This window comes from Typopeltis vanoorti, chromosome 6 (assembly GCF_054136105.1).
Source record: "Typopeltis vanoorti isolate ZY-2024b chromosome 6, IOZ_Tvanoo_1.0, whole genome shotgun sequence".
Taxonomy (NCBI): domain Eukaryota; kingdom Metazoa; phylum Arthropoda; class Arachnida; order Uropygi; family Thelyphonidae; genus Typopeltis; species Typopeltis vanoorti.
This window is the reverse complement of record NC_143554.1, coordinates 92,750,562-92,775,645: the sequence shown is the minus strand read 5'-3', so window position 1 is coordinate 92,775,645 and position 25,084 is coordinate 92,750,562. Positions and strand designations below refer to the sequence as shown.

The 25,084-nt window shown below is 36.3% G+C and overlaps 1 protein-coding gene across 4 annotated transcripts in view; it reads right to left on the bottom strand.

Annotated features, from left to right (window-relative positions):
• The window catches only part of LOC150105709 (histidine--tRNA ligase, cytoplasmic-like), a 169,298-nt gene that overhangs the window by 48,919 nt on the left and 95,295 nt on the right, over window positions 1-25,084 (bottom strand). For all 4 annotated transcript variants that reach the window (XM_090395024.1, XM_090395026.1, XM_090395027.1 and 1 more), the window contains exon 9: window positions 9,731-9,855. In XM_090395024.1, the coding sequence (XP_090251150.1) occupies window positions 9,731-9,855 (125 nt within the window). The remainder of the gene's footprint in view (window positions 1-9,730; window positions 9,856-25,084) is intronic.

The window sequence follows — 25,084 nt, the reverse complement described above, 5'->3', positions numbered from 1 at the left end:
TTGTTCAAATCACACAGTCCTTGAAACTTAACTCAGGGACCTTTGCAATACCTTTTTAGCCAACGGCTACAGCCCATATAAAATAAATAAAATACCTGCATGCCCCCCCCCCCCAATTCCTCCTGCAACCAACACACAGAATCACAGCAAAACTAGTACTATTGTATATATTAGGTACATCTGAAAAATAGTCAAAGTTCTCTGAAATAGGATCTCTATGCCACTTTCAAATCTCTTCAATTAGTTACCCTCATCTGTTCTTCTAAAGATCAAATTCATCTCCTTGCACATCCTAGAGTGTATCAACTCTTTGTGTCTGCTTACTTTGGATAGACTGATAGATCAGTTAACAGTCACCTTGAAGAACACAAAAATTACATCTGTATGCAAGTCAGAAGAGCAGACCATGATATGGATACTCCTTTACATAAGATTAGATGGAAGAAATCATTGATTTTACATAGAAGTCATTACAGGTATGGGAGGCTATTTTTAGAATCAGCATCTGCTATGAAGCACTCTCCGAACCTTAACAAGTATCGTTGCATTAATTTGCCAAAGATCTGGGAGACAATAACTTCTCCAAATTAACTTCATTGTTATCTGGCCCATAGAGGGTACACACCATGTAAGGACATTAGTTCAGTTTGAGTTATAACTGTTTTCCACAATGATTTAGTTTAGTACTGTGTGCTTGTTATGGGTCAGCACGGTTAGCCTAGTGGCTATGCGCTTTGCAACCATATGTCTGGGGAAGGAGTGTCTTAGGTTCAATTCCCGTTGGAGACGTGAGGAGCTCAAGGATCTTCCTCAGCCATAGCCAAGTTAGCTGGTTTTGGGTTGTGGACAGCAGGGTTTTTTCCCTAGTTTATCTGGGGGTTTTCATCTCGCAAGCAGGCAAACCGGCCCCGTGAACACACACAGGTACAGTCAGAAATATATCACCCTAGGGGATGCAGCAGAGGAGTGGCGAACCGGCTGCATTAATATACCAGTAAACCCCTCATTAGGAGGGGGACTCAACCCGTCCTAGACGGATGAGAAGGCTTGTTATGGTTATAATTTGTGTTCTGAAGATGCTAGGTAGAAAACCTTCAAACTTAAGTTCTTTTTTTTTTTTTGGATATCTTCTTCACACAGGAGTGAGCGAGCACAATTGCCTAGTGCAGAGATTATTCCAAATTTTTGAGGTGGATAATGGTGGGATTGTGCTTGGAGGTATCTATTTGTATGAGTTGGTTTCCTGTAAATTGAGATTTTTAATTGGCATTATATTATTATTAATATTCAATTAGCCCTTCACTCTCTTCATCCATTAATTCCTGGATTATATGGATTACCAAAAATCCATAAAGAAAATGATTTGCCCACTTATCAGCTTTCAAAATATTTAGTTAAGTCACTTAAATGTTTTTCAGGCTCTTCCTCTTCTTTCATTAAAAATTCTGTTGATTTTGCCTCCAGTATAAAAAACATTAATAATAAAAAATAAGAAATTATGGCCAGTTTTGATATTGTCTCCCTGTTTACTAATGTTCCTACAGAAGAAGTCCTTATGCTACTAAAAAAGAAATTATCAAAAAAAGGTTATGTCTTTATTAACTCACTGCATTAATTCCGGCTATTTCAAGTTTAAAGACACTATTTACAAACAGAAATCTGGCTTAGCCATGGGCAACCATTATCACCAATACTAGCAAACATATATCTGGAATATTTCGAAGTAAAAGCTATCTCCTCTTTTCCTTTAAAGCCAAGAATATGGAAGAGATATATAGATGACATCTTTTAAATCTGGAGCCACAGTCCTGAATCTCTTCAGAACTACCTTGACCACCTGAATAGTCAACACCCAAATATAAAATTTACCGTTGAATTAGAAATGGATGGTTCTCTCTCTTTCTTAGATGTTAGACTCACTCGCAAAAAATTTAAAAGCTCAATTTACAGGAAACCAACTCATACAAATAGATACCTCCACATGCAATCCCTCCATTATCCACCTCAAAAATTTGGAATCATCTCTACACTAGGCAATCGTGCTCGCTCACTCCTGTGTGAAAAAGATATCAAAAAAGAGCTTCAGTTTCTTCGTACTACTTTTCAACAGAATGGCTATTCCAAGAAAACAATTAATAAATTACTTTTCAATCCACTTCCACGCCATAGTACAGATACAATTAGTGAAAGAGGCCACATTTCTCTGCCATATATCAACTCAGTTTCACCAAAATTGGCAAAGGTTCTTAAGAAATACAATATCTGGACTTCATTCACTCCTCTTCCAAAATTCCATTCCTTACTGAGCCGATCCAAACAAAGACATGACAATCTTAAATATCCCGGCATTTACCGGATATAGCGTGACTGTGATAAACCTTATTTTGGCCAGACAGAGAAATCCATCGAATTGCACATTGAAGAACATCAAAGAGACATTACATATGGCAGAACAAGAGCTAGTATCCCGTCCTTCAGTTTTTATGGGACAAATCTGATAATATCTTTCGTTGCTACGATGAACTGGAAAGAAGAATAGTTGAATCTAAATAAATCTCCCTTAATCCAATACAGCTTAACAACAACCTTAGTTATAATCTCTCAGACTGTCATTGTGCTGCCATCCAACTTTGGTGTTCACGAGATCTTGAATGCATGTGCATGCCCAACAATGAAGTTATACAGAGAACAGCTTTAAATATCCAGATGCTAAAGCTTTAATATTAACCTTTTCATGCTAACGATTTGTTATTTAGACTTTATTCCTTTACAGATTTTGTTGGTTGTTTCTCTCTTTTTTTGTGCACCTGAAGAAGTCTTCTTAAAGACGAAACTAGTCGTGCTGAATAAAAACAGTGTTTTATTTTTTATCTCTTGGCTTCCAGTCATTTAATATTTAAAAAAAAAAAAAAAAATATATATATATATATATATGTAGAAGTCTCCTCCCAGTTATTTGGCATTGACCTATATATATATATATATGACAGAATGATCATTGACTCGGTTAACATACATAGTTTTATGAAAAAAATTGAATGACTAGAACCGAGATTTAATTAGAAAGGTTTTAATATAAACACACTACTAGTTTCGGCCTGTAACAGCCTTCTTCAGGTGACATTATGAAAGAAAAAACACTAAACATTGAGGGTTAAAAGACTATGAACAACATAGATAGTCTTTATACCTAATTAGCATTAAAACGTTGTAGTTGTATTTGAAGCTGTTCTTTCATTTGTTGCATTGTTGGGAGAGTGCGTGCTTGCTGCATCACGTGAACGCCAGTACATGATTACAGCTGAATGACTATCCGGGAGGTTGTAGCTTAAGTTGTTATTTAGATGAACAGGATTGAAGATGATTTCTCTCGATTCCACAATTTTTCTCTCTATTTCGTCACTGCAATGGAAGATGTTTGTAGATTTTTCCCAGCAGACTTTGTGACTTTGGTTATCATCATTAGGATTAGCCGAGAAGAGGATATGACTTGATAATGCACTTGCTCGCTGTCTCTTGTAAGTAATGTCTCTCATGTGTTCTTCCATACGCATTTCGACAGATTTGTCTGTCTGCCCGAAATAAGGAATATCGCAGTCACATAATATTTTATATACGCCAGGGTATTTCAGTTGATGATGACAAGGTTTTGGGTGGCTAATTAAGGAACGGATCTTTGGAAGTGGAGTGAACAAGGTTCTGATATTGTATTTTTTTAGAACTTTTGCTAATTTATGTGAAACAGTACTTATGTAAGGAATAGATATATTGCTTTTGAATCTATTTGTTTCTTCTGAGTGATGTCTGGGAGGATTAAGAAGGAATTTGTTAATGATTTTCTTGGAATATCCATTAACTTCGAAAGAAGTTTTCAGATGGTTTATTTCTGTAAGCAGTTCATTTGGATCATCAAGAAGAGAACGGGCTCTATGTCCCAAGGTGGAAATTATTCCAAGCTTATGAGGAGGGAAATGATGGGATTGACTGTGCAGATATCTGTTGGTATGTGTGGGTTTTCTATATATCGATATTGTTTGGAGCCATGGACATGAATCCCTTATGGTTTTCCTCGAACATCTCAATAGCCGACATCAAAGTATTAAGTTTACTGCTGAGCTTGAAACGGATAATTCCTTGCCTTTTCTTGATGTCAAACTGACTCGCTCTTCTGCTGGTAAACTTAAAATATCGATATATAGAAAACCCACACATACCAACAGATATCTGCACAGTCAATCCCATCATTTCCCTCCTCATAAGCTTGGAATAATTTCCACCTTGGGACATAGAGCCCGTTCTCTTCTTGATGATCCAAATGAACTGCTTACAGAAATAAACCATCTGAAAACTTCTTTCGAAGTTAATGGATATTCCAAGAAAATCATTAACAAATTCCTTCTTAATCCTCCCAGACATCACTCAGAAGAAACAAATAGATTCAAAAGCAATATATCTATTCCTTACATAAGTACTGTTTCACATAAATTAGCAAAAGTTCTAAAAAAATACAATATCAGAACCTTGTTCACTCCACTTCCAAAGATCCGTTCCTTAATTAGCCACCCAAAACCTTGTCATCATCAACTGAAATACCCTGGCGTATATAAAATATTATGTGACTGCGATATTCCTTATTTCGGGCAGACAGACAAATCTGTCGAAATGCGTATGGAAGAACACATGAGAGACATTACTTACAAGAGACAGCGAGCAAGTGCATTATCAAGTCATATCCTCTTCTCGGCTAATCCTAATGATGATAACCAAAGTCACAAAGTCTGCTGGGAAAAATCTACAAACATCTTCCATTGCAGTGACGAAATAGAGAGAAAAATTGTGGAATCGAGAAAAATCATCTTCAATCCTGTTCATCTAAATAACAACTTAAGCTACAACCTCCCGGATAGTCATTCAGCTGTAATCATGTACTGGCGTTCACGTGATGCAGCAAGCACGCACTCTCCCAACAATGCAACAAATGAAAGAACAGCTTCAAATACAACTACAACGTTTTAATGCTAATTATGTATAAAGACTATCTATGTTGTTCATAGTCTTTTAATCCTCAATGTTTAGTGTTTTTTCTTTCATAATGTCACCTGAAGAAGGCTGTTACAGGCCGAAACTAGTAGTGTGTTTATATTAAAACCTTTCTAATTAAATCTCGGTTCTAGTCATTCAATTTTTTTTCATAAAAATATATATATATATATATATATATATATATATATATAGGTCAATGCCAAATAACTGAGAGGAGACTTCTACACTGCCTTTCAGGAATGCAGACAGCTGACTGGACTTCTGACCTAATGTCCAATCCTTACCTTCATATGGTGTGCTCTGTTAGTAGGTATCTACTTGGTACTGAAAGTACAAGGATAGGCTGGGAATTTGGAACTTAGCCGACCAAATTGTATTCTCTATTGACTTAAACCAGAAATGCATATGATGGCACATCATGATGAGATTTCATGCTGGCTGGGACATCGCCCGGTTAAACAAGATCCCCTTCCCCCTGTTTTTGTCAGGAAACCAGGTGAATAGTCAGCTACTGGAACAAGCTCCAACTTTACATCTAGAAGAAGAATAAACCCAATGTCAGAAGAACTGAAGATAGGAACCATCAAAATAAGGAGTATTAATGAAAAGGAAGCCGAACTTGTGGACATAATTGGCATTACTGAGACAGAGAAGACAAAAACAAATGAGAACTTACTAAATAATAAGTATAGGATGTGATTTAAGGCAATAATGATCAAGGAAAGGAAGAAATAGTAATAGCATTTGACATCAAAAATTCCAAACTTGATTGGAATGCAGTTTCAAGCAGAGTTATGTGGGCAAACTTCAAAATGGGGAAATGGATAATGAAACTTATTTGTGCCTATGGTCCTCACAGAAGGTTCTAAGGAAGAATTGCAGGAATTTTTTGAGTCATTAGAGCAGACAGCTGACAAAGAAAATGGAAAAGCGATCCATATTGGAGATCTGAATATCAGAGTAAGAAATGAATCCCACCAAAATATAGGAACATTTTGGGAATATCTGGAGAATAGAGCAAAGCTAATAATAATGGTATTTACTGGACTTTTGCTCAGGACACAGACTAATCATTACTAACACCATGTTTCAACATAAAGATGTGCACAAGTTCACATGGAAAGAAAACACAAGAAATAAGAAAAGCCTCATTAACTACGTCATTGTTGATAGTGATATTTTCATGCTTGTTCAGGTAACAAGAGTGTACAGAAGATTTGCAATTGGAAGTGATCATCACTTAGTACTAAGCAGGATAAAAATGAATATCACATTGAAAAGAATGGTATGTAAGAAAGTTTTAAAAAGAATTAAATTTAAGCAACTTTTGCAGGTAAACTGTGGACTTGACTATATAAACATTATTGAAGAAAAAATGAAACAAATTGAAGAACCAACCTTGGAGTCTTAGGAGCAAACTATGAAAAAGATATTGATTGATTCTGCTAGGGAGATATGTGGTGAAGTTGTCTGCAAGGACAGAAAAATAAGAACACCATGGTGGACACAAGAAGTTAAAGAAGCAGTCATTGAAAAGTAGAAAGCATACCAAAAGTTCCTAGCAAATAAGTCAGCAGATTCCCTAAAAGAATACAGAGAAAAATGTAAGAATGCTAAGCTATGTGTAAAAGTAGATAACTAAAAGTCTTAGGAAGACATTGAAAAAAAATATGCAAAATAAATATCAGGAAAGTGGCAAAATGTTCTGCAGGCTATTCAAGAAGCTCAGAAATTAAGGAAAGAATAGTATAAAAGGAGTCAAAGATGATAATGGTGACATAAAAACTGAAGATAAGGATATTCTAGATGTCTGGAGTAATTACTTTGAAAGACCACTAAACGAACCAAGCAGTGACAGAACTGCATTAGAAACCTTGTCAAGAATGCAAAGGAGTACATATCAATACTTGAGGTAGAAAAAGCCATCAAAAACTAGAAATGTAGAAAGGTAGTTGAATTAGATGATATTTGACCAGAAATGCTTACATATGGAGGTATAAAAGTTTTGCAGTGGTTACACTGCATAATTCAGAGGCTCTGTCAGAAAGTCTATTCCCAATGATTGGAACAGAGCTCTCATAGTATTCATCTATAAAAAAAGGGAATTAAGTTGAATGTGAGAATTACAGAGGAATTTCTCTACTAAGTGTTTCAGGTAAGATTTATGCAAGAATACTTGAAAAGAGGTTGAGAAAGATTATGGAAGAGAAACCTGGAGAAGAACAAGCTGGGTTCAGGCTAAATAGAAGTCGTCAAGATCAGATTTTCACTCTATATACAAATAGCCTATTTGTGAAGCAACTTCACACATAAACTTTGTTTGCTTTTGCTTTTGTTTATACTGTGAAGTACTATTATGAATAATCACTGACATTTAAGCCTTTCCATACTTACGTCTTTAATCAATGCTTACATTATTTAAGTCATCCATAATGATGACTCGTTTCATATCCATCAGGATACATGCATTTCATTCCTCACAAATGAACTTCCAGATCTTCAGTAACACTCATCATATGTTCCATCTTTTTAGCTTGTGCTTCTCACCAGATAGCTCAAACTCACTGCTACGGAACATTTTTACTGTTATTGCTTTCATGCAAGTTTTTCCAGTTGGTTATACTATAAATTAACGATACCAAGAAATTATATACTTGGTTTAATCCTTTAACCAAGTGTAAGCAAACAAAGTTTGCACCTGAAGTATTTTCAGGACTGGGGCAACTCATATATAGAAGCTAATGACTTCACATCACTTGCCTTAGTATCCCATAATGCAAAGCACATATTCTTACAGACATGTATAATGCTATGCATAATGCATAGCATGTATAATGCTATGCATTATGGGAAGGGTCAAGGTCTGAATAGTGACTTCAGGTGCAAACTTTGTTTGCTTACACTTGCATAAAGGATTAAACCAAGTATATAATTTTTTGGTATCTGTAGATAGGAAATTAATAATGATGTAAATTTTTCATGTAGTACTATCATATCCTGTACACCCCTTGAGGGTACATAGCAGGAATTTGATGATGATGATGTATTTCTACCCTAACTGGACTCAAGTCATCTGATATCATTAGTAGTACTCCCCAGTCCTCTCCTATTTCTTCTGTTATTCCTTGATTCCAATTACAACATCTGACTCTGACAGCCAAGTTTCACTAATACAAACAATCTTAGGCTGCAACGTATTCAATAATGCAACAAATTCAATCCTTTTTTTCCTGATGATTCTGGCATATTTAAATCTATAGTCTGCTTGACCCTATTGGACAACTTTCTCTTTTCTTCCCCAGATACACTTGACATGTTTGAATCCAAAGCGTACTTTTTCCACCCCTTCACCAGATACATAACCATGCTGAATGGCATTCATATTATTACCATGTTTGTATACTATAGCTAAACTTACACACAAACACACTTATTGAATATATAGCTATTTCTAGAATGGAAGATCAAGAACAAAATGTTTCTTGGATTTTTTTGCTCAAATGTTTTATTATTATTAACTACCAGCCTGGTTGGCCGAGTGATTAGCGTATTCACTCTCCAGCCAAAAGGCTGCAGGTTCGAATCCCGCCGTGGGCTTGGATGTTTGTGATTATCCCTGAAAATACTAGTGTGAGTGGTGGGGGTCGATGGCATTGGTGTAGTTGTGGTTCATTGTAATTGGTGGATTGTGAGTGGTGGAAATGGAGAGTTGTAGAGTCGGTGCCCTCCCTCAATGAGTCCTTGGACTCCATGGAGGTGTCAAGTAGCAATAATAATAATAATAATATTTAACAATTAAGATATTATTATTGAAGATAATATCAAGACTGTATGAGCAGAGCTAATCTAAGATGGTATGGTCACTTAAACAGAATGAGAAGCAAAAGGTTAGCAAAACTATGGTATGCAAACATGATAATAATATGAATGCCATTGATCATGGTTATGTATCTAGTGAAGGGATAGAAAAAGTGTGCTTTGGATTCAGACATGTCAAGTGCATCTGGGGGTTTTATTTTATGTTTTATTATTATTAACTACTTCCAATCTGACAAACTGTCTTGCTGAATATCCCTAACAAATATAAGTGATATTTATCAGCTCAGAACCAGAGTTAAATGTTAAATCATGTCAAATTTTGGCTCTAACAATTCTTGTAACAGGAATCAGTGCATGATGAATTTTAAGCCATGTGCTGCACAGCACAATTGCTTAAAATTCACCACCATGACTCCTGATAAATTGTGCAGTTAGGATAATGTACTAATATACAAGAATATGAAATCTCAAGTCTCAACAATTATTAGTAAACTAGTCAGTTCCAAACTGCCACCACCATATTAAGACCAATTATGCCATTTTCACTTAAAAAGTTCTGACACACATTCCTTCCTTCCTTTCATCCAAGGTAGAATTCAAACCCAAGTCTTTTCAACCAAATGGTATCAAATGTAATTAGCACACCTTTCTGCATTCTGCATCTTCCAACTATGTCTAATTATACAAGAAAAGAAAGACAAAATGGAGGTACCTTGTTATTCCTGGAATGCAACCAAGCATTCTACAATTTCATAAGAAACCCAGTAAATTCAGAAAATTGAGAATTCAAAATTTGAAATGATGTTTATATATGGAATCTTTAAATATCTATTTATATTTCAATTAGTGACATATTATATAGACTAACCATTTCTGAAATACCATATAAATTACAATAATGAAAAAAGAGCTTCATTGATTTTAATCCTTCTTCTGCCATTTTGTTAAGTGACAAGTTGCTATCCAATAACTCTTCAATAAGTTCTACTCCACCTATTTAAAAAAACAATTATATAAACTAATATATTAGAATTCTATGATAAAAAAGCTGTTTTATGAAAAACAACAACATTACAAATATCTTAGTATGAAACTAAGTTGTTTGTCTGCAAACTTGTCATATCTTTAAACTTTCAAATTTGTAATCTCTTTTTACAGCAAACTTAAGTTTACTGTTATTATTATTATTACGTGACACCTCCAAGGAGTCCAAAGACTCATCGAGGGAGGGCACCTAATCTGCAACTCTGTCTCGACCACATCATCCACCAACTACAGCGAACCACAACTACCATCATCTACACCAAAACCATTTACTGCTCACCACCAAAACTAGTATTTTCACAATCACAAACAGATTTGTCTGTTGGCTGAGCAGATAGGCTCAGCCAACCAGGCGGGCATTATAAAAGTATATATTTTATACTTTTATATAGTGATTATAAAATTTTGCATAATTCAGAAGGCCTTGTCAGAAGGTCAAATTCCAGATAATTGGAGTACAGCTCTCATTGTATCCATCATTAAAAAGGAAAATAAAACTGAATGTAAGAATTACAAAGAAATTTCTCTACTGAGTGTGGTAAGATTTATGCAAGTATATTTGAGCAATGGCTAAAAAAAAAATTGTGGAAGGGAAGCTTGGAGAAGAACAAGTTAAGTTCAGGCCATACAGAGGTTGTCGGGATCAAATATGGAGAAGTCATGGGAATATAACAGGGATCTGTATTTAAGTTTTGATCTGGAAAAGGCATATGACAAGGTGACATAAATGGGACATACACGAAGTTTTTATTACATTAATACTTAGTCTATATCTGAGTTGTAAGTCACCAGTTAGAATCAAAGGAGGCAGAGGAAAATGGTTTGATGTGAAATCAGGTGTGAAATAAGAGTCTACATTATCTCCACTGTTATTCATCTATATGGATCACATTATGATCCATATAGATGAATAACAGTGGAGATAATGTAGACTCTTATTACAAGGAAAGTGGTATTAAACTTGATATGATATCAAAATTGGAGATCCGGAATGGAGAACCTATAGAACAAGTAAAATATTTCAGCTATTTAGGTACAGTTTTTAATGAAGATGGCAAATTAAATATGGCAAAACAAGTAGCAAAACTGGTGTTATAAGAAGTCAACTGAATAAATTTATATGATTTATTCAGCGATTAAGAGAGAAATTAGTCAAAACATTAACTAGCAGTATACAAGACAGTGTTCAAACCAATTTTAACTTATGAGCTAGGTTAGAAATAAAACATATTATCAAAGACTGGAGACTACAGATATGAGAATTCTAAGAAAGAGTAAGGCAGTGAACAGTTTGCTTCAGTGGCAGTATCATATTAAAAATGAGGATACTAGGAAATAAATTGACATTATTTATTCAGGAGATGTTAGCATGGCTAATCTCAACTTGGTATGGTCATTTAAACAGAATGGGAGAGGAAAGGTTAGCAAAACACGTGTTCATTGCCAGGTGGGCAGGAAAAAGACCGAGAAGAGGACCATGATGTAGGTGGACTGATACAGTAAGAAGATCTGATAATATTGGAATTTTGACAGATAACAGATTAATTTGGAGAATAATTGTTGATAAGACATTTATAATGATGTAACTTTTTCAAATAGCACAATTGGAAGAATGACCTTCAACTGGAAAAGCCTAAGTTCGATTCTTATCATGATGAGAGGAATCTTTATATGGGAATTTTTCAATTGAAGGTGAATTAACCAATCTCATACAGAGGTAGCGGGTTCCTCCCCCCCCCCCCCAATCCAGGAAAATGGGTTTTTCATCCCACATACAGACAAATTGGCCTTCAGAACAGATGCAATTTACAGACAAACATACTAGTAGTGGTAGGCCATGGATGGCCCACAACCAGGGCCATTCATGGATGGCATTGGTGTAGATACGATGGTAGCTGGTGGTTCGGTGTAGTTGGTGGATTAAGTGGTGTTGACAGAAAGTTGTTGAGTAGGTGTCCTCCCACAATGAGTCTTTGGACTCCTTGGAGGTATCATGAAATAATAATAATTATATACTATATACACCCTGGGGGTACATGTCAGGAATTTGATGATGATGATGATGATTATATTTTATACTTTATATATTATACTTGTTTTTGGAAAACAGCTCAAGAAGATTAGTAAGTGCTGGCTATAGTTGAAATCCTTTCTCTTTAACAGTCAAATAATAGATAGTTGTTACAGTTATATATCCCCATAATAACAGTCACCACTAAATAAGTGTCCATGGTTATTCATAACATCGCCTATTTTGTTTCTCTGGAAGTATTATTTATACTTCCAGAAAAACAAAATAAGTGAGTTATTAATATTTTGCTGAATTTAAAACCAGTATTTTCAGGGCATAAATTATAACTGTGATAAAACACATTACACTATTAGATTGTTGCAGAAACAATTCCTATTGTAAATGAAAAGGAACTACCTATTAAAGTATCCTCTGGAGAACAGATAAAAGTGAAAGTTCATTTAAAGAAGTCAAACTAAATGTGGTCTTAGAATGACTTGTCTCCCAGATCTCTGGCAAATTAATACAGCCATACTTACTGAGGTTAGGGCAATAGCTGCTGATTCTAAAAATAGTCTCTCAGACCTTGAGGCTTTTATGCAGCATAGCTGTCATTTTTTTTCACTTAATCCTGTGTGAAAGAGTATCCAGAACATGGGCTGCAGTTCAAATTAGCCATATAGATAATTACAAACATAGTTAAGTTAAGGGGATAATAAATCACTCATTATTTTAAAGCTGAATAAAAAACTCGAAGATCGAAATCTAAGAGTTTCATGCCGAAGAACGTTCGGCGAGTGCAAGCATAAGTCAATACCTGGTAGTACAATACTAGAGCAACTCGGAGCAAAGGTGGAGCAAGTTTCGATGACTGTCCTTAATATTTTCTCATAATGTAAAAACGCAGCTCCTAGGAGATGTATTACTGTTTTACATTATGAGGGAAGGTCACTACCCAGACTGGTTTTGACCTTTATTGCGGTCTCATCAGTGAGTAGGTAGACCTGGATAATACCAAGGTTTAAGTGAACAGAACTTACATACTTTACTATATGAATTGCCAGAAAGGTGTACCCATATATTATTACTACAATAAAGAGCCAAGAGGCTATTTTTTTCAGCGACATAAATTAAGTTATGGGGATAATAAATACCTCATTATTTTAAAGCCGAATAAGAAACTCGAAGATTGAAATCTAAGAGTTTCATGCCGAAGAACGTTCGACGAGTCCAAACGTAAGTCAACACCTGTAGTACAACACTAGGGCAACTCAGAGCAAAGGTGGAGCAAGTTTCGATCACTGTCCTTAATATTTTCTCATAATGTAAAATGCAACACAGCTCCTAGGAGATGTATTACTGTTTTACATTATGAGGGAAGGTCACTAAACTGGTCACTTAAACCTTGGTATTATCCAGGTCTACCTACTCACTGATGAGACCTCAATAAAGGTCGAAACCGGTCTGGGTAGTGACCTTCCCTCATAATGTAAAACAGTAATACATCTCCTAGGAGCTGCGTTTTACATTATGAGAAAATATTAAGGACAGTGATCGAAACTTTCTCCACCTTTGCTCTGAGTTGCCCTAGGGTTGTACTACTAGGTGTTGACTTATGCTTGGACTCGCCGAACGTTCTTCAGCATGAAACTCTTAGATTTCGATCTTTGAGTTTCTTATTCTGCTTTAAAATAATGAGGGATTTATTATCCCCTTAATTTACATCGCCGAAAAAAAAAAAAATAGCCTCTTGGCTCTACAAACATCGCTTTTATGTACTTCAATGCAGATGTTATCAAGTCTACCAGTCTGTTCCTTTGAACAGACTAAACAGTCTATGCACAATCAACAACAACCATGGTTCAACACCCATAGGTGTCTGATGCCATCTTGATAAGATTCTTCCACTGCATTCTATTTTGTGCAAGATTACTCGGTTTGTGTATAGAGTTTCCACATCATTTGAAGATGTCATCGCCCCATTCTCTGTTTGGTCTTCCTCTTTTGCTCTTTCCTTCAATCATTTCAAACAGCAATGTTTTTAATTTTCTCTCATCGTTCATTCTACACATACAGCCAAATAGACGTAGTTTCCTTTTGATTATTTTCTGTATCAGGTTTTCTTTTGGTATTCTTGTCTTATATATTCCAGAATGGGCAAGAGGATTAATCTGATTCTTTAGAGAATGGGTGAAAGTTGTTAGATGGATGTGTGGTTGTTTGATATTCCAGAGACAGTCTTAGTCATTTGCCTCTGAATTCTGTCAATGTTTCCATAACCAGATCTGTGAATGGAAATCCAAATGAGAAATAATTAGTACCTTATACTGTGAATTATTATTTCCTTATTTGTACATGTCAGCACTCTTTGCATTGTAGCAGCAATTTTCTAGGTAACCCTTACAACTTTTGCGATGTGTTCTGTGAACTTTAGTTCCCTCTCCACCAAGATACCTTGCCCTCTCTTCCACCTACTGAGGCAAACTTCTTCAAATATGATAAACCTCATTCCATCTTCTCTGGAAGTTAAAATCTGAATATTCTTTATTTTAAGCTCTCAGACAATATTATTATTATTACATGGGTAACTCCATGCAGTCCATAGACTTATCAAAGGAAGCCCTAAACATTACAAAAAGAACTATCCAATATCTGTTCATATATTCATCATACTTCACTTTGAACTCATTTACAGTCCTGGCCACATAACAAACTCTGGCAAAAATATTCCATTCATTCACCACTCTCCAAGCAAAAAGAATCTAACCTTTACATCCTTGCTTGATTTCAAAGGATGACCATTAGTTCTCCCGCCACCAGACCTCTTCTGAAAAATTTCCTCTGTATCAATCCGGTAGAATCCTTTCAGTAATTTGTATGTATCAATCATATTACCACTTTTCCACCTATCAACCAATTTCAGTAACCCACGAATCTTGAACCTATTCTCATAAGGTGAATTCCATAGACTTGCCACCATCTTGGTCACTCACCTCTGGATCCTATTCACCCTCTTCATCCCCAAAAAATCAAGTGACTAGATCTGTGCATAGTGGTTAAGATGGGCATCTTATCAAAGCCTTATAAAGAGGTATGATGACCTATTTAATCTCTGCTTGTCAGGGTGTTCTTTAGTAACTAAGTAATCCAATAAGCTGTTTCAGTCACTTTTGCAATATGTCCACTAAACTTCAACTGCCTATCCACTAACAACCTCCACTACTCACAAATATTAATTTCCTGGAGCACATTTCCATCAATATGGTACACAGCAGGTAATCTTTTCATCACAAAATGCATAATCTTACACTTTACTACATTAAACTGGCAACTGTTCTCCTTTGTAAACACTGTCTATTTAAGTTATCCTGAAAAATTTTAACCTCATCTTTATTGACTTGCTCTACCGAATTTTGCATGATTGGCAGACAACTGACTGTTTCCTTACAAATAATTTTCTATTATCATTAGTGGACAAATTAAAAGTAGTGGCCAAAGTATACAGCTCTGTGGCACATTACAAGTAACAGTCCTTCTACTGGACTCTACTTCTGAAAAATCTACTGTCTGGTAGCTCTCTATCAACCACAATCTTATCCACATCACTAACTTCATATCCATCCCCATTTGCTACAGTTTATTTATCAGAATTCTATGTGATATCCTGTCAAAAGCATTTGGAAAGTCCAGCAGTATCACCATATACCCATTACCTTTATCCAACTAAAAAGCAAGTAAGTTACTAAAGCATAACCTACCCTTCACAAAATCATGCTGCTCCCCATACAGTACTCCCATTCCTATCTATCCATTCCTAAATTTTTCTCTTAACCAAATTCTCCAGTACCTTGAAGGCCACTCCCGAGTTGCTGATCAGTTGCTAATTTGTTATCTCTACTTTTGAGAGAAACTTGTGACATGATGTTAGCACAAGAAAAGTACATTTAATATACTGCCAGATATTTCAGTTTGAAAATAACAAACTATCATCAGTGGCTTGACAGAAAACAGTTTTTTACAAGGTAGAATACCAAGGAAGTGGAAAGAGGTAAGACAGTTCCATTTACATAAAGGTGACACCAAAATAATAGTAGCAAATTACAGACCAATTATAATGTGTCAGGAATGTTGATTAAAGTACTGGAAAAGTCAGTTAAAAGTAAAATCAAGCAAATCAGTGGATAGGTTACAAAGGTTAAAAGGATAGGTTACAAATTAGTGGATCAGTTACAAAGCCATGCTGCCCACAATGTTCAATGGTGGGCAGCACGGCTTTGTAAAAGATAGATCCTGCTTTAGTAATTTACTCACATTTTATGATAGAATGACAGCAAAATTAGACAAGGGAAATGGCAACACCATGATACTACTAGACTTTACAAAGGCATAATATGATTTAAGGGGGGGGGGAATATTCAGTTGGCTGGTGATGCAAAACCGGGGTGTGTGTTGGGGGGGGGGGGGGGGGAGAGCAACAGTTGATAAAGGTGACACGAACATCCTGCAGGATGATTTAAATAAATTGGAATTCTGGATAAACAATAATGGTTATCAAACTTAATGTTGCAAAATGTAAGGTTAAGTACTTTGGGCTCAAAAGACTATGCACTACTATATATCGCACTGATGGTACTGAACTGCAGAAAAGTGATGAGGCTAAGGACTTGGAGTACTGGTGGAAAGTTCAGAGGACGTATTATAGAAGTTTGCAAAACAGCTCAAAGATTACTCATGTGTTGAAAACCACACTAACAATAATATATTTAGTTTAATCCATTATCCAAGTGTGAGCAAACCAAGTTTGAGCCTGAAAATATCTTCAGGACTAGGGTAAGGTAGTACAATACCAGGTAACTCGTAGCAAAGGTGGACCAAGCTAACATCACTCCTATCTCAGTATCTCCCATAATGCAAAACACATCTCCTTGCGGATATGTATAATGTTATGCATTAAGGGAAGGGCCACTACCCAGACTAGTTTCGACCTTTATTGAGGTGTATTTAAGTAAAGACCTCTCTAAAAATTAGACGATCCCGAAAGATCGCCCAACTCAGCTTTGTTCCACTCAGTGACAGGCTCACCCCGTCACCAAGAAGAACTTCTCAGCGTTGGTTCTACCCAGTGGCAGGTTTACCCCACCACCAGAAAGAGCCATAATCTCAGCAGTGGTTCTACTCAGAGACAGGCAAAAACCTACCCCAAGCAGAGCCTCTCATCTTCAGTGGGAGCTAGGCCCAGAAGTGAAGATACCAGGCAGAAGCAATGGCAAGGTCATCTTTACCTATAGGAGTTGCCAAAAGGTGTGCCACCTTTTTATTAAATTACTCTGGATTTAGAGAAAGATGTTGAAAGTTTATTTTTCACTTGGTTAGACTATAATATATTTAATTTAATCCTTTATCCAAGTGTGAGCAAACAAAGTTTGCGCCTGAATATATCTTGGGCTGGGGTAAGGTAGTACAACACCGGGCAACTCATAGCAAAGGTGGACCAAGCTAACATCACTCCTATCTCAGTATCTCCTATAATGCAAAACCTAGATTTGATCACTTAGGTTTTATGGGGATCAAGGGATGGTGGAGAGGATTTAAAGACAAGTAAAAGGTGTGTGTGTGTGGAATGCTCCCTATGAGGACATGTTGGTGTGTGGGTTACAAAGATTAGTTGATAAGCAGAAAACAGAAAAGATGATAGAACAAATTTAATGGGCTTCTATAACATTAACACAAACGAAATTTTTCAATATATGATGAATAGAGAGAGAACATAGTTCTCTCTCTATTCATCATATATTGAAAAATTTCTTCATCGTGTATTATCACTTCTGGAAGCTGTGTAAGAGTGCGGTAGCAAGGGTGTGGACTAGAATTTTTGCTGAGAGTGGTGAATGAGTGGAATAGATTGCTAGAATCAACTGTGAGCTGACAGCGAATGAGTTTAAGGAGGATTATGACTCCATGGAGATACCCATATAATAATAATAATAATGATTTCATGTTCTGAGTGTGTCATACTTAAAAGAACTGTAATTCCACATCCCCCCCCTCTTAACTGAAGTTTCCACATATTTAGCAACCTCCCACGTCAAGACCACATGATCACTCTTATCAATTGGTGGCAATGTGGTTATTTTATTTACAGACAAATACTCTGATGCAATTACTAAATCTAGCACTCTAAAATACTTGATAACTTCTGTCACAAGTAATTATCCCTTAGTAACTGCATAAATTCCACTTCCTTCCTCCTAATTTATGTTCACATAGGTAAACTTGCCCTCCACTCATTGAGCTTATTTGCTGATGAATACTATCCACATCATCCTTTGCATCTCCTGGCCTATAACAGCAACCAACCATATATTTTGTTCTGCTGGCCTCTATCACACACCAGATGGCCTTGAATGCACTAATTTCAGTGACCTCAAGCTGAACTCCTACTCTTCTTTGCTGTAGTTCATCAGCTATCATCAACATACCCACCCCCCATTTCTTTTCTCTTTCTCTCTCTCTCTCTTCTATACCCTTCATTTCTGGCAGAAAGCTATACAATGGCTATTCAAGACTATTATTTTTCAGGAAATAATTTATTCTAAATATTAATTATAATAATTTTAATTAATATTTTCCTATATTCTTGCTATGTTACATTGCCATCATCAAAGATCACAAAACAATGATGTGTGCACACAGCCACTAAAACTGGACAAATGATGATGAATAAAGACAATAAAAATCAGGCCTAGAGTCATAAATGGCACCTATAATGGGCTATATCAGATAGTCTGGCCATTAGGCTGAAGATATGAGGACGAAGGCTTCCCAAATTTGGGCAGTTGCATGCACCCAGATTTGTTTAGAAAGTTTCTCAGTGCTGAGCCAGATTTGAAGAATAGCCTCTCATATTTGCTGCGGTGCAATAGAGTAGTCTTCTTTCATCATATCCTTATTGCAGAATTCATAATGTAAATACAGCTGTGGGATTAGATGGGATATCAGCTAAGGTTTTGCAAGAATGTGCAAGGGAAATGACAATGCATTTGACTAAGTTGTTTAATTTAAGTCTCAGCTCTGGTAGAGTGCCAAGGGAGTGGAAAGAGGGCAAAATTATTCCTTTGCATAAAGGAGGTTCTAAGACTATAGTAGGAAATTATAGACCAATCAGTATCTCAAGCATGGTGGTAAAAGTACTAGAAAAATTGGTAAAGAAGAGAATTCAAGAATGGGTAGATAAAAATATGATACTGTATGAGGATCAACATGGCTTTGTGAAGGGTCGGCCATGCCTTAGTAATTGACTACCTTTTTATGACAGAGTAACAGCTGAGTTGCATAAAGGAAATGGCTACATGATGAGTTTGCTGGATTTTACAAAGGCGTTCGACAGAATACCACATGGAACACTGTTATGCAAATTAGAACAAATGGGGATAGATATGACACTGGTTAAGTGGATAAGAAGGTGGCTGCTGGACAGATATCAAAAAGTGATATATGGTGGGGCAGAATCAAGGCAAAAACAGGTGACTAGCAGTGTGCCACAAGGTTCAGAGCTGGGACCATTGCTGTTTAATTTGTACATAAATGATACAGGAAATAACCTGAAAGGAAATATTCAGTTGTTTGCTGATGATGCAAAATTAGATAGAGTAATAGTTAATCAAGGCAATGTGGAAAGCTTGAAGGACAATTTAAATAGGCTGTCAGTATGGGCAAAAGTTAATGGGTTTCAGTTTAATGTCAAGAAATGTAAAGTTATGCATTTTGGGATAAATAGATTACAAGCTGTGTATCACATTGATGGCACTGTACTCCAGTAAATAAGTGAAGCTAGAGATTTAGAGGTGGTGGTAGAGAGAGAGAGAGAGAGCGAGATAGTTAAAGTTTAGAGGATATATAGCTAAGGTAGTTCATAAAATTACTTAGCTAGCGAAGAACACATTAACAAGTAGAGATAAGGAAATTGTAATTCCTCTTTATAAGGCCTTGATATGCCCACTGTGTTCAAGAGACCTCAATAAAGGTCGAAACTAGTCTGGGTAGTAGCCCAATCCCTTAATGCATAACATTATACATATCTGCAAGAAGATGTGTTTTGCATTATGGGAGATACTGGGATAGGAGTGATGTTAGCTTGGTCCACCTTTGCTACGAGTTGCCTGGTGTTGTACTACCTTACCCCAGTAAGGTAGTACAACACTTACCTTACCCCCAGTAAGGTAGTAAAAAAACCATATTCAGTCCTGAAGATATTTTGGTGCAAACTTTGTTTGCTCACATTTGGATAAAGGATTAAACTAAATTTATGATAGGAATAGTTTTGGGGATATTAATAGATCAAAGTACCATGAAAGAGTCAAACAAACAATGTTTGGCTGAAAGAATTTGAAAAATTATAGTCACTATTCGAAAGACAATTACCAACTATACCTTAAAAACAAAAAAGGAAAGTTTTTAACCAGTGCATTTTCCCTATATTGACATAAGGCTGCAAAATATAGATATTAAATGTCAAGGAAACTAAAAAATTAAGAACAACACAATTTAGTATGGAAATATGTATGATTGGTTTCACAAAACTTAATCACAAAAGGAATATTTGAATAAGAAGTCAAACGAAAGTCTCTGAAATTATAGGAAAACTGAAACATCTTGCAATGGACTGAGCATATTGCTTAGAGACAAGACCAACAATGAACAAAAGAAGTACTAGAGTGGATTCCAAAGTTAGAAAAATAATCAAAAAAACAACCAAATACATAAAATTACATAACCAAATTATGTAAAACTTATAGCACACCACTGCTGTGTGTGAAGTGCAGATGAGGATTGAAAAAGAAGAACCCTATTGGCATTTTTCTTAAAGAGTTGTAAGTTGAAATTATTGGGAAACGCATCACGAGGAAGGCTGTTCCAGAGGACAAAGGTGAATGGAATAAATGAAGAAGAGAAGCAGGTTCAATGAGTTTGCAGTTGTAATGTAAAGGGCTGTTGGACAGCAACTGCTCTTGTTTTAACAGGCCTAACAGCAAATGGAGGATTGATGTTTGCCAATTCACTGGAGCAGAGACCATGAAAGTACCTGAAGAAGAAACACAGCTGAAACACCATGTCTATGAGAGAGAGAGAAGTTGAAATAAGCCTGTGAAAGAAGGGTCATCTATGAGGTGAATGCTCTCCTTTGGACAACATCAAGAATTTTTAAAGAGATTTTAGGTGCACCACCCCAAATGTGTGTACAGTATTCAAAGGGGGGGGGGGGGATTTGTATAGGGGTTACTAACTGGATGAGTGTAAAATAGCTTCTTGAGTGGAAAAGAATACCTAGTTTTTCAGAAGCTGAGGAAGCTATTGATGTGATGTGTTTTTGCCAAGAGAGGTTGGAAATAAATGTCAGTCCAACAAGAGAGAGTTCATCTTGTCTGGCGATATATGTATGTATGTATTACCAAGGATGAGGGAAGGTGAGCTGAGATTCCTTTTGCATGAGAAAGAGCAGGACTGCATTTTGATGGCACTGAAGGTCACTAGGTCATCCTTTGTCGTCCTGGGAACTACGTGGTTTGTCAAAGGTGTAGGATGAGTGGACAGTGCTATCCCGGCAAAACTATGGATAGGATTTGTAGTGATTGAGAGTAGGTTATTTATGCATAAGAAAAAGAGGATAGAAAAAAGAGGAATGAATCCTTGAGGTACTCCTGCATTAGTGGCAAAGCTCAAAGACAGGGTGCTGTCCATCATGACATGAAGTGAATGACACCAGAGAGAGAGAGAGAGAGAGAGCTGGCTATCCAGTTACAGAGGGTGAGGTGGACCAAAGGAAGACAGTTTATAAAGCAGGCCTTGATACCAAATATGATCGAAAGCCTTGGAAATGTCAAGGGCAACAGCATACATTTCTCTGAACCCTTCCACAGTATGTGTCCAGTGGTGAGTGATGTAGGTTAAGATCATCTGTGGATCTCGATTGGTGGAATTCATACTGGTGATCACTAATTAGCTAATGAGTTCCTAGGTAGTGAAGAAGTTGACTACAGACAACTTTCTCCATTAATATGGAAAGGATTGAGGTGATGGCAATCTGTTGATAATTGGATGGTAGGCTTTTGTCTCCCTTTTTTTGAAATGGGTTGGATATATGATAGTTACCTTGAGATGGGATTGGAGCCAGCTGAGTATAGAAGATTGAAGAGATGACAGAGGACAGGTGTTAGCTCTGGAGCACAATGTTTAAGTAGCACAAAGTTTGAGATAGAGAGATATGACTGAAATGTTCTTTTCTATAACTGTATCTCAGTAGACCTGAACCTATGAAATACACTGGTTTCCATAAATTAAGGAACAAAAAGAAGAAAAAAAATTGTGATAACTCTAAAACTGTATAATGACTTTAGTTAAAAGCAGCAGCAAACATTTAACAAAATGTCTTGGTCTCACTCCAGACAAGAAATAAAAAAACCTTCAAAAAACATCCACTTTTATGATGTTGATCATTTGCATGTACTGCTAACAGTGCCACTCAATTGTATACGATAACTGCTGAGCATAACTTTTTACATCCCCCCCCCAAAGTCATTGAAATTTTTCTATTTGTTTCTTAATTTACAGAAACCAGTGCATTTAACACAGATCGAGCATTTATAATAGTTTTAATACTGTATTTTTAAGATTACAGGCCTCTAGAGACTACACATACACTTCTTTAATTACAATATTATCATCATTATCAATTTCTTGATATATACTCTTAAAAGATTTAAAGTACAGTATCATACCTTAATATATAAACACTCTTGTGAAAAAAGTCAATGGACACCATACTGTGAGGAACAAACAGCTATGGTGCTCACCTTAATAAGATGCAGGACTTCCTTTCATTCCGATAACGATAACTACAGCAACCCTACGAGGCATACATTCCACAAGTGTATGATAGTGATCAATAAGAATATTCGACCATTCTTCCAGTAGTCATGTAATGAGGTTCTGGATTGTTGTGGGACAGAAGTCACTTCAACTCACCTGATGCTCCAAATCATCCCACAGATGTTTAATAGGATTGAGTCATGGTTCTGTGGAGACCAGTCAAGTATGGTGACATCTGTGTCCACAAAACCATGCAGTTACAGCAGAAGTCTTATGACACAGAGCACTGTCTTGCTTAAACAGATAATGATCAGTTCCGTAGAAACGCTACAAAGTAGGAAGCATTGTACTGTCCAGAATGTTCAGGTCTCTCAGAGTTCAATGTTCGTGGAACCACAAACAGAAGTCCGAGGCCAAACCAGGAAAAACAGGACCATACTGCCACCTCCGAATTTCATAGCTGGAGCTCACTCTGGTAAGAGACATTCACTGGGCATCTGCCACACCTACGCCTGTCCATCTGTTTGGTAAAAATCACCATCATCATCATCATCAAATTCCTGCCATGTACCCTCAAGGGGTGTACAGGATATGATAGTACTAGATGAAAAATTTACATCATTACTAACTTCCTATCTACAATTATCTCCAAATCGGTCTGTTAAATATCAAGACTCCAATATTATCAGTTCTTATATTTCTGTCTTCTAAGGCACTTTTTACTGCATCAATCCACCTATATCTTGATCTTCCTCTGGGTCTTTTTCCTGACAACCTGGCAGAGAATACTTGTTTTGCTAATCTTTCCTCGCCCATTCTATTTAAGTGACCATCACCTGAGATTAGTTCTGCTAATGCATTCCTGGATGCTGACAATGTCAAGTTCTTTCCTAATATCCTCATTTTTAATATGATATTGCCATTGATGCCATCTGTTCATGCCTCTAATCTTTCTGAGGACGCTCATATTTGCAGTCTCTAGTCTTTGATCAAGTGTTTTACTTCTGACCAAGCTCTCACATCCATAAGTTAAAATTGGTTTGAACACTGTCTTGTATACAGCTAATTTAGTGTTCTGACTAATTTCTCTCTTATTCCATATGAATTTATTCAAATGACTTCCTACCATACCAGCTTTGTTGATTCTGTTGTCAATTTCCATATTTACTTTACCATCTTCACTAAAAATCGTACCTAAGTAGCTGAAATGTTTTACTTTTCCATAGGTTCTCCGTTCCCAACGCAGTTGACATTTTCAACAATTCTGCCTATTTTCATTGTCTATGTCTTTTTATTGCTGACCTTCATACCATATCTATTACAACAGTTATTCAATTTAGTCAGGGAATCTTGCAGACTTGTAGCGGATTTATTTAGAAGTATAGAGCTGACATTAACATCTCCAATTTTGATACCATGTTTAATACCACTTTCCTTCATAATGTGATCCATATAGATAATGAATAACAGAGAAGATAATGTACATCCTTGTCTCACACCAGATTTAACATTTAACCATGTTACTCTACTTCCTTCAATTCTAACTGCTGACTTACAACTCAAATACAGACTAAGTATTGCTTGATATGATGCCTCAGTGACACCATATAACTGTAGCTTATTGAATAGTTTCTCTCTTGGCACCTTGTCATATGCCTTTTCCAGATCGACAAAACTTAAATACAGATCTTTGTTATATTCCCATGCTTCTCCAATATTTGTCGTAAAGTGAAGATCTGATCCTGGCAGCTTCAATTAGGTCTAAATCCAGCTTGTTCTTCACTAAGCTTTTCTTTCACAATTCTTCTAAACCATTTTCTCAAGTGAACTTGCATAAAACTTGCCAGGAACACTCAGTAGGGAAATGCCTCAGTAATTCTCATATTCAGTTTTATTTCTCTTTTTTTTATATATGGGTACTATGAGCGCTCAACTGCAATCATCGGGAATTTGGCCCTCTGTCCAGGTTTTTTGAAGTATGCAGTGCAGCCGCTGTAAGACTTTTATACCACCATACTTCAGCATTTTTGGTCGAATATCATCTACTCCTGTTGCCTTTCCACATTTCAAGCCTTTGATGGCTTTTTCTACTTCACGTAAGGATATGTATTCCTGACTGTATGCCTGTTGAGTGTTTTTTTTTGCTACTGTACTATCACTGCTTGTTTCATTTAGCAATTTTTCGAAGTAATTACTCTATACTTCAAGGATATCTTTTTCTCCCGTTTTCATGTCACTTTTATCATCTCTAACTCCTTTTACAGCACTCTTTTCTCCATTTCTAAGCTTCTTCAACAACCT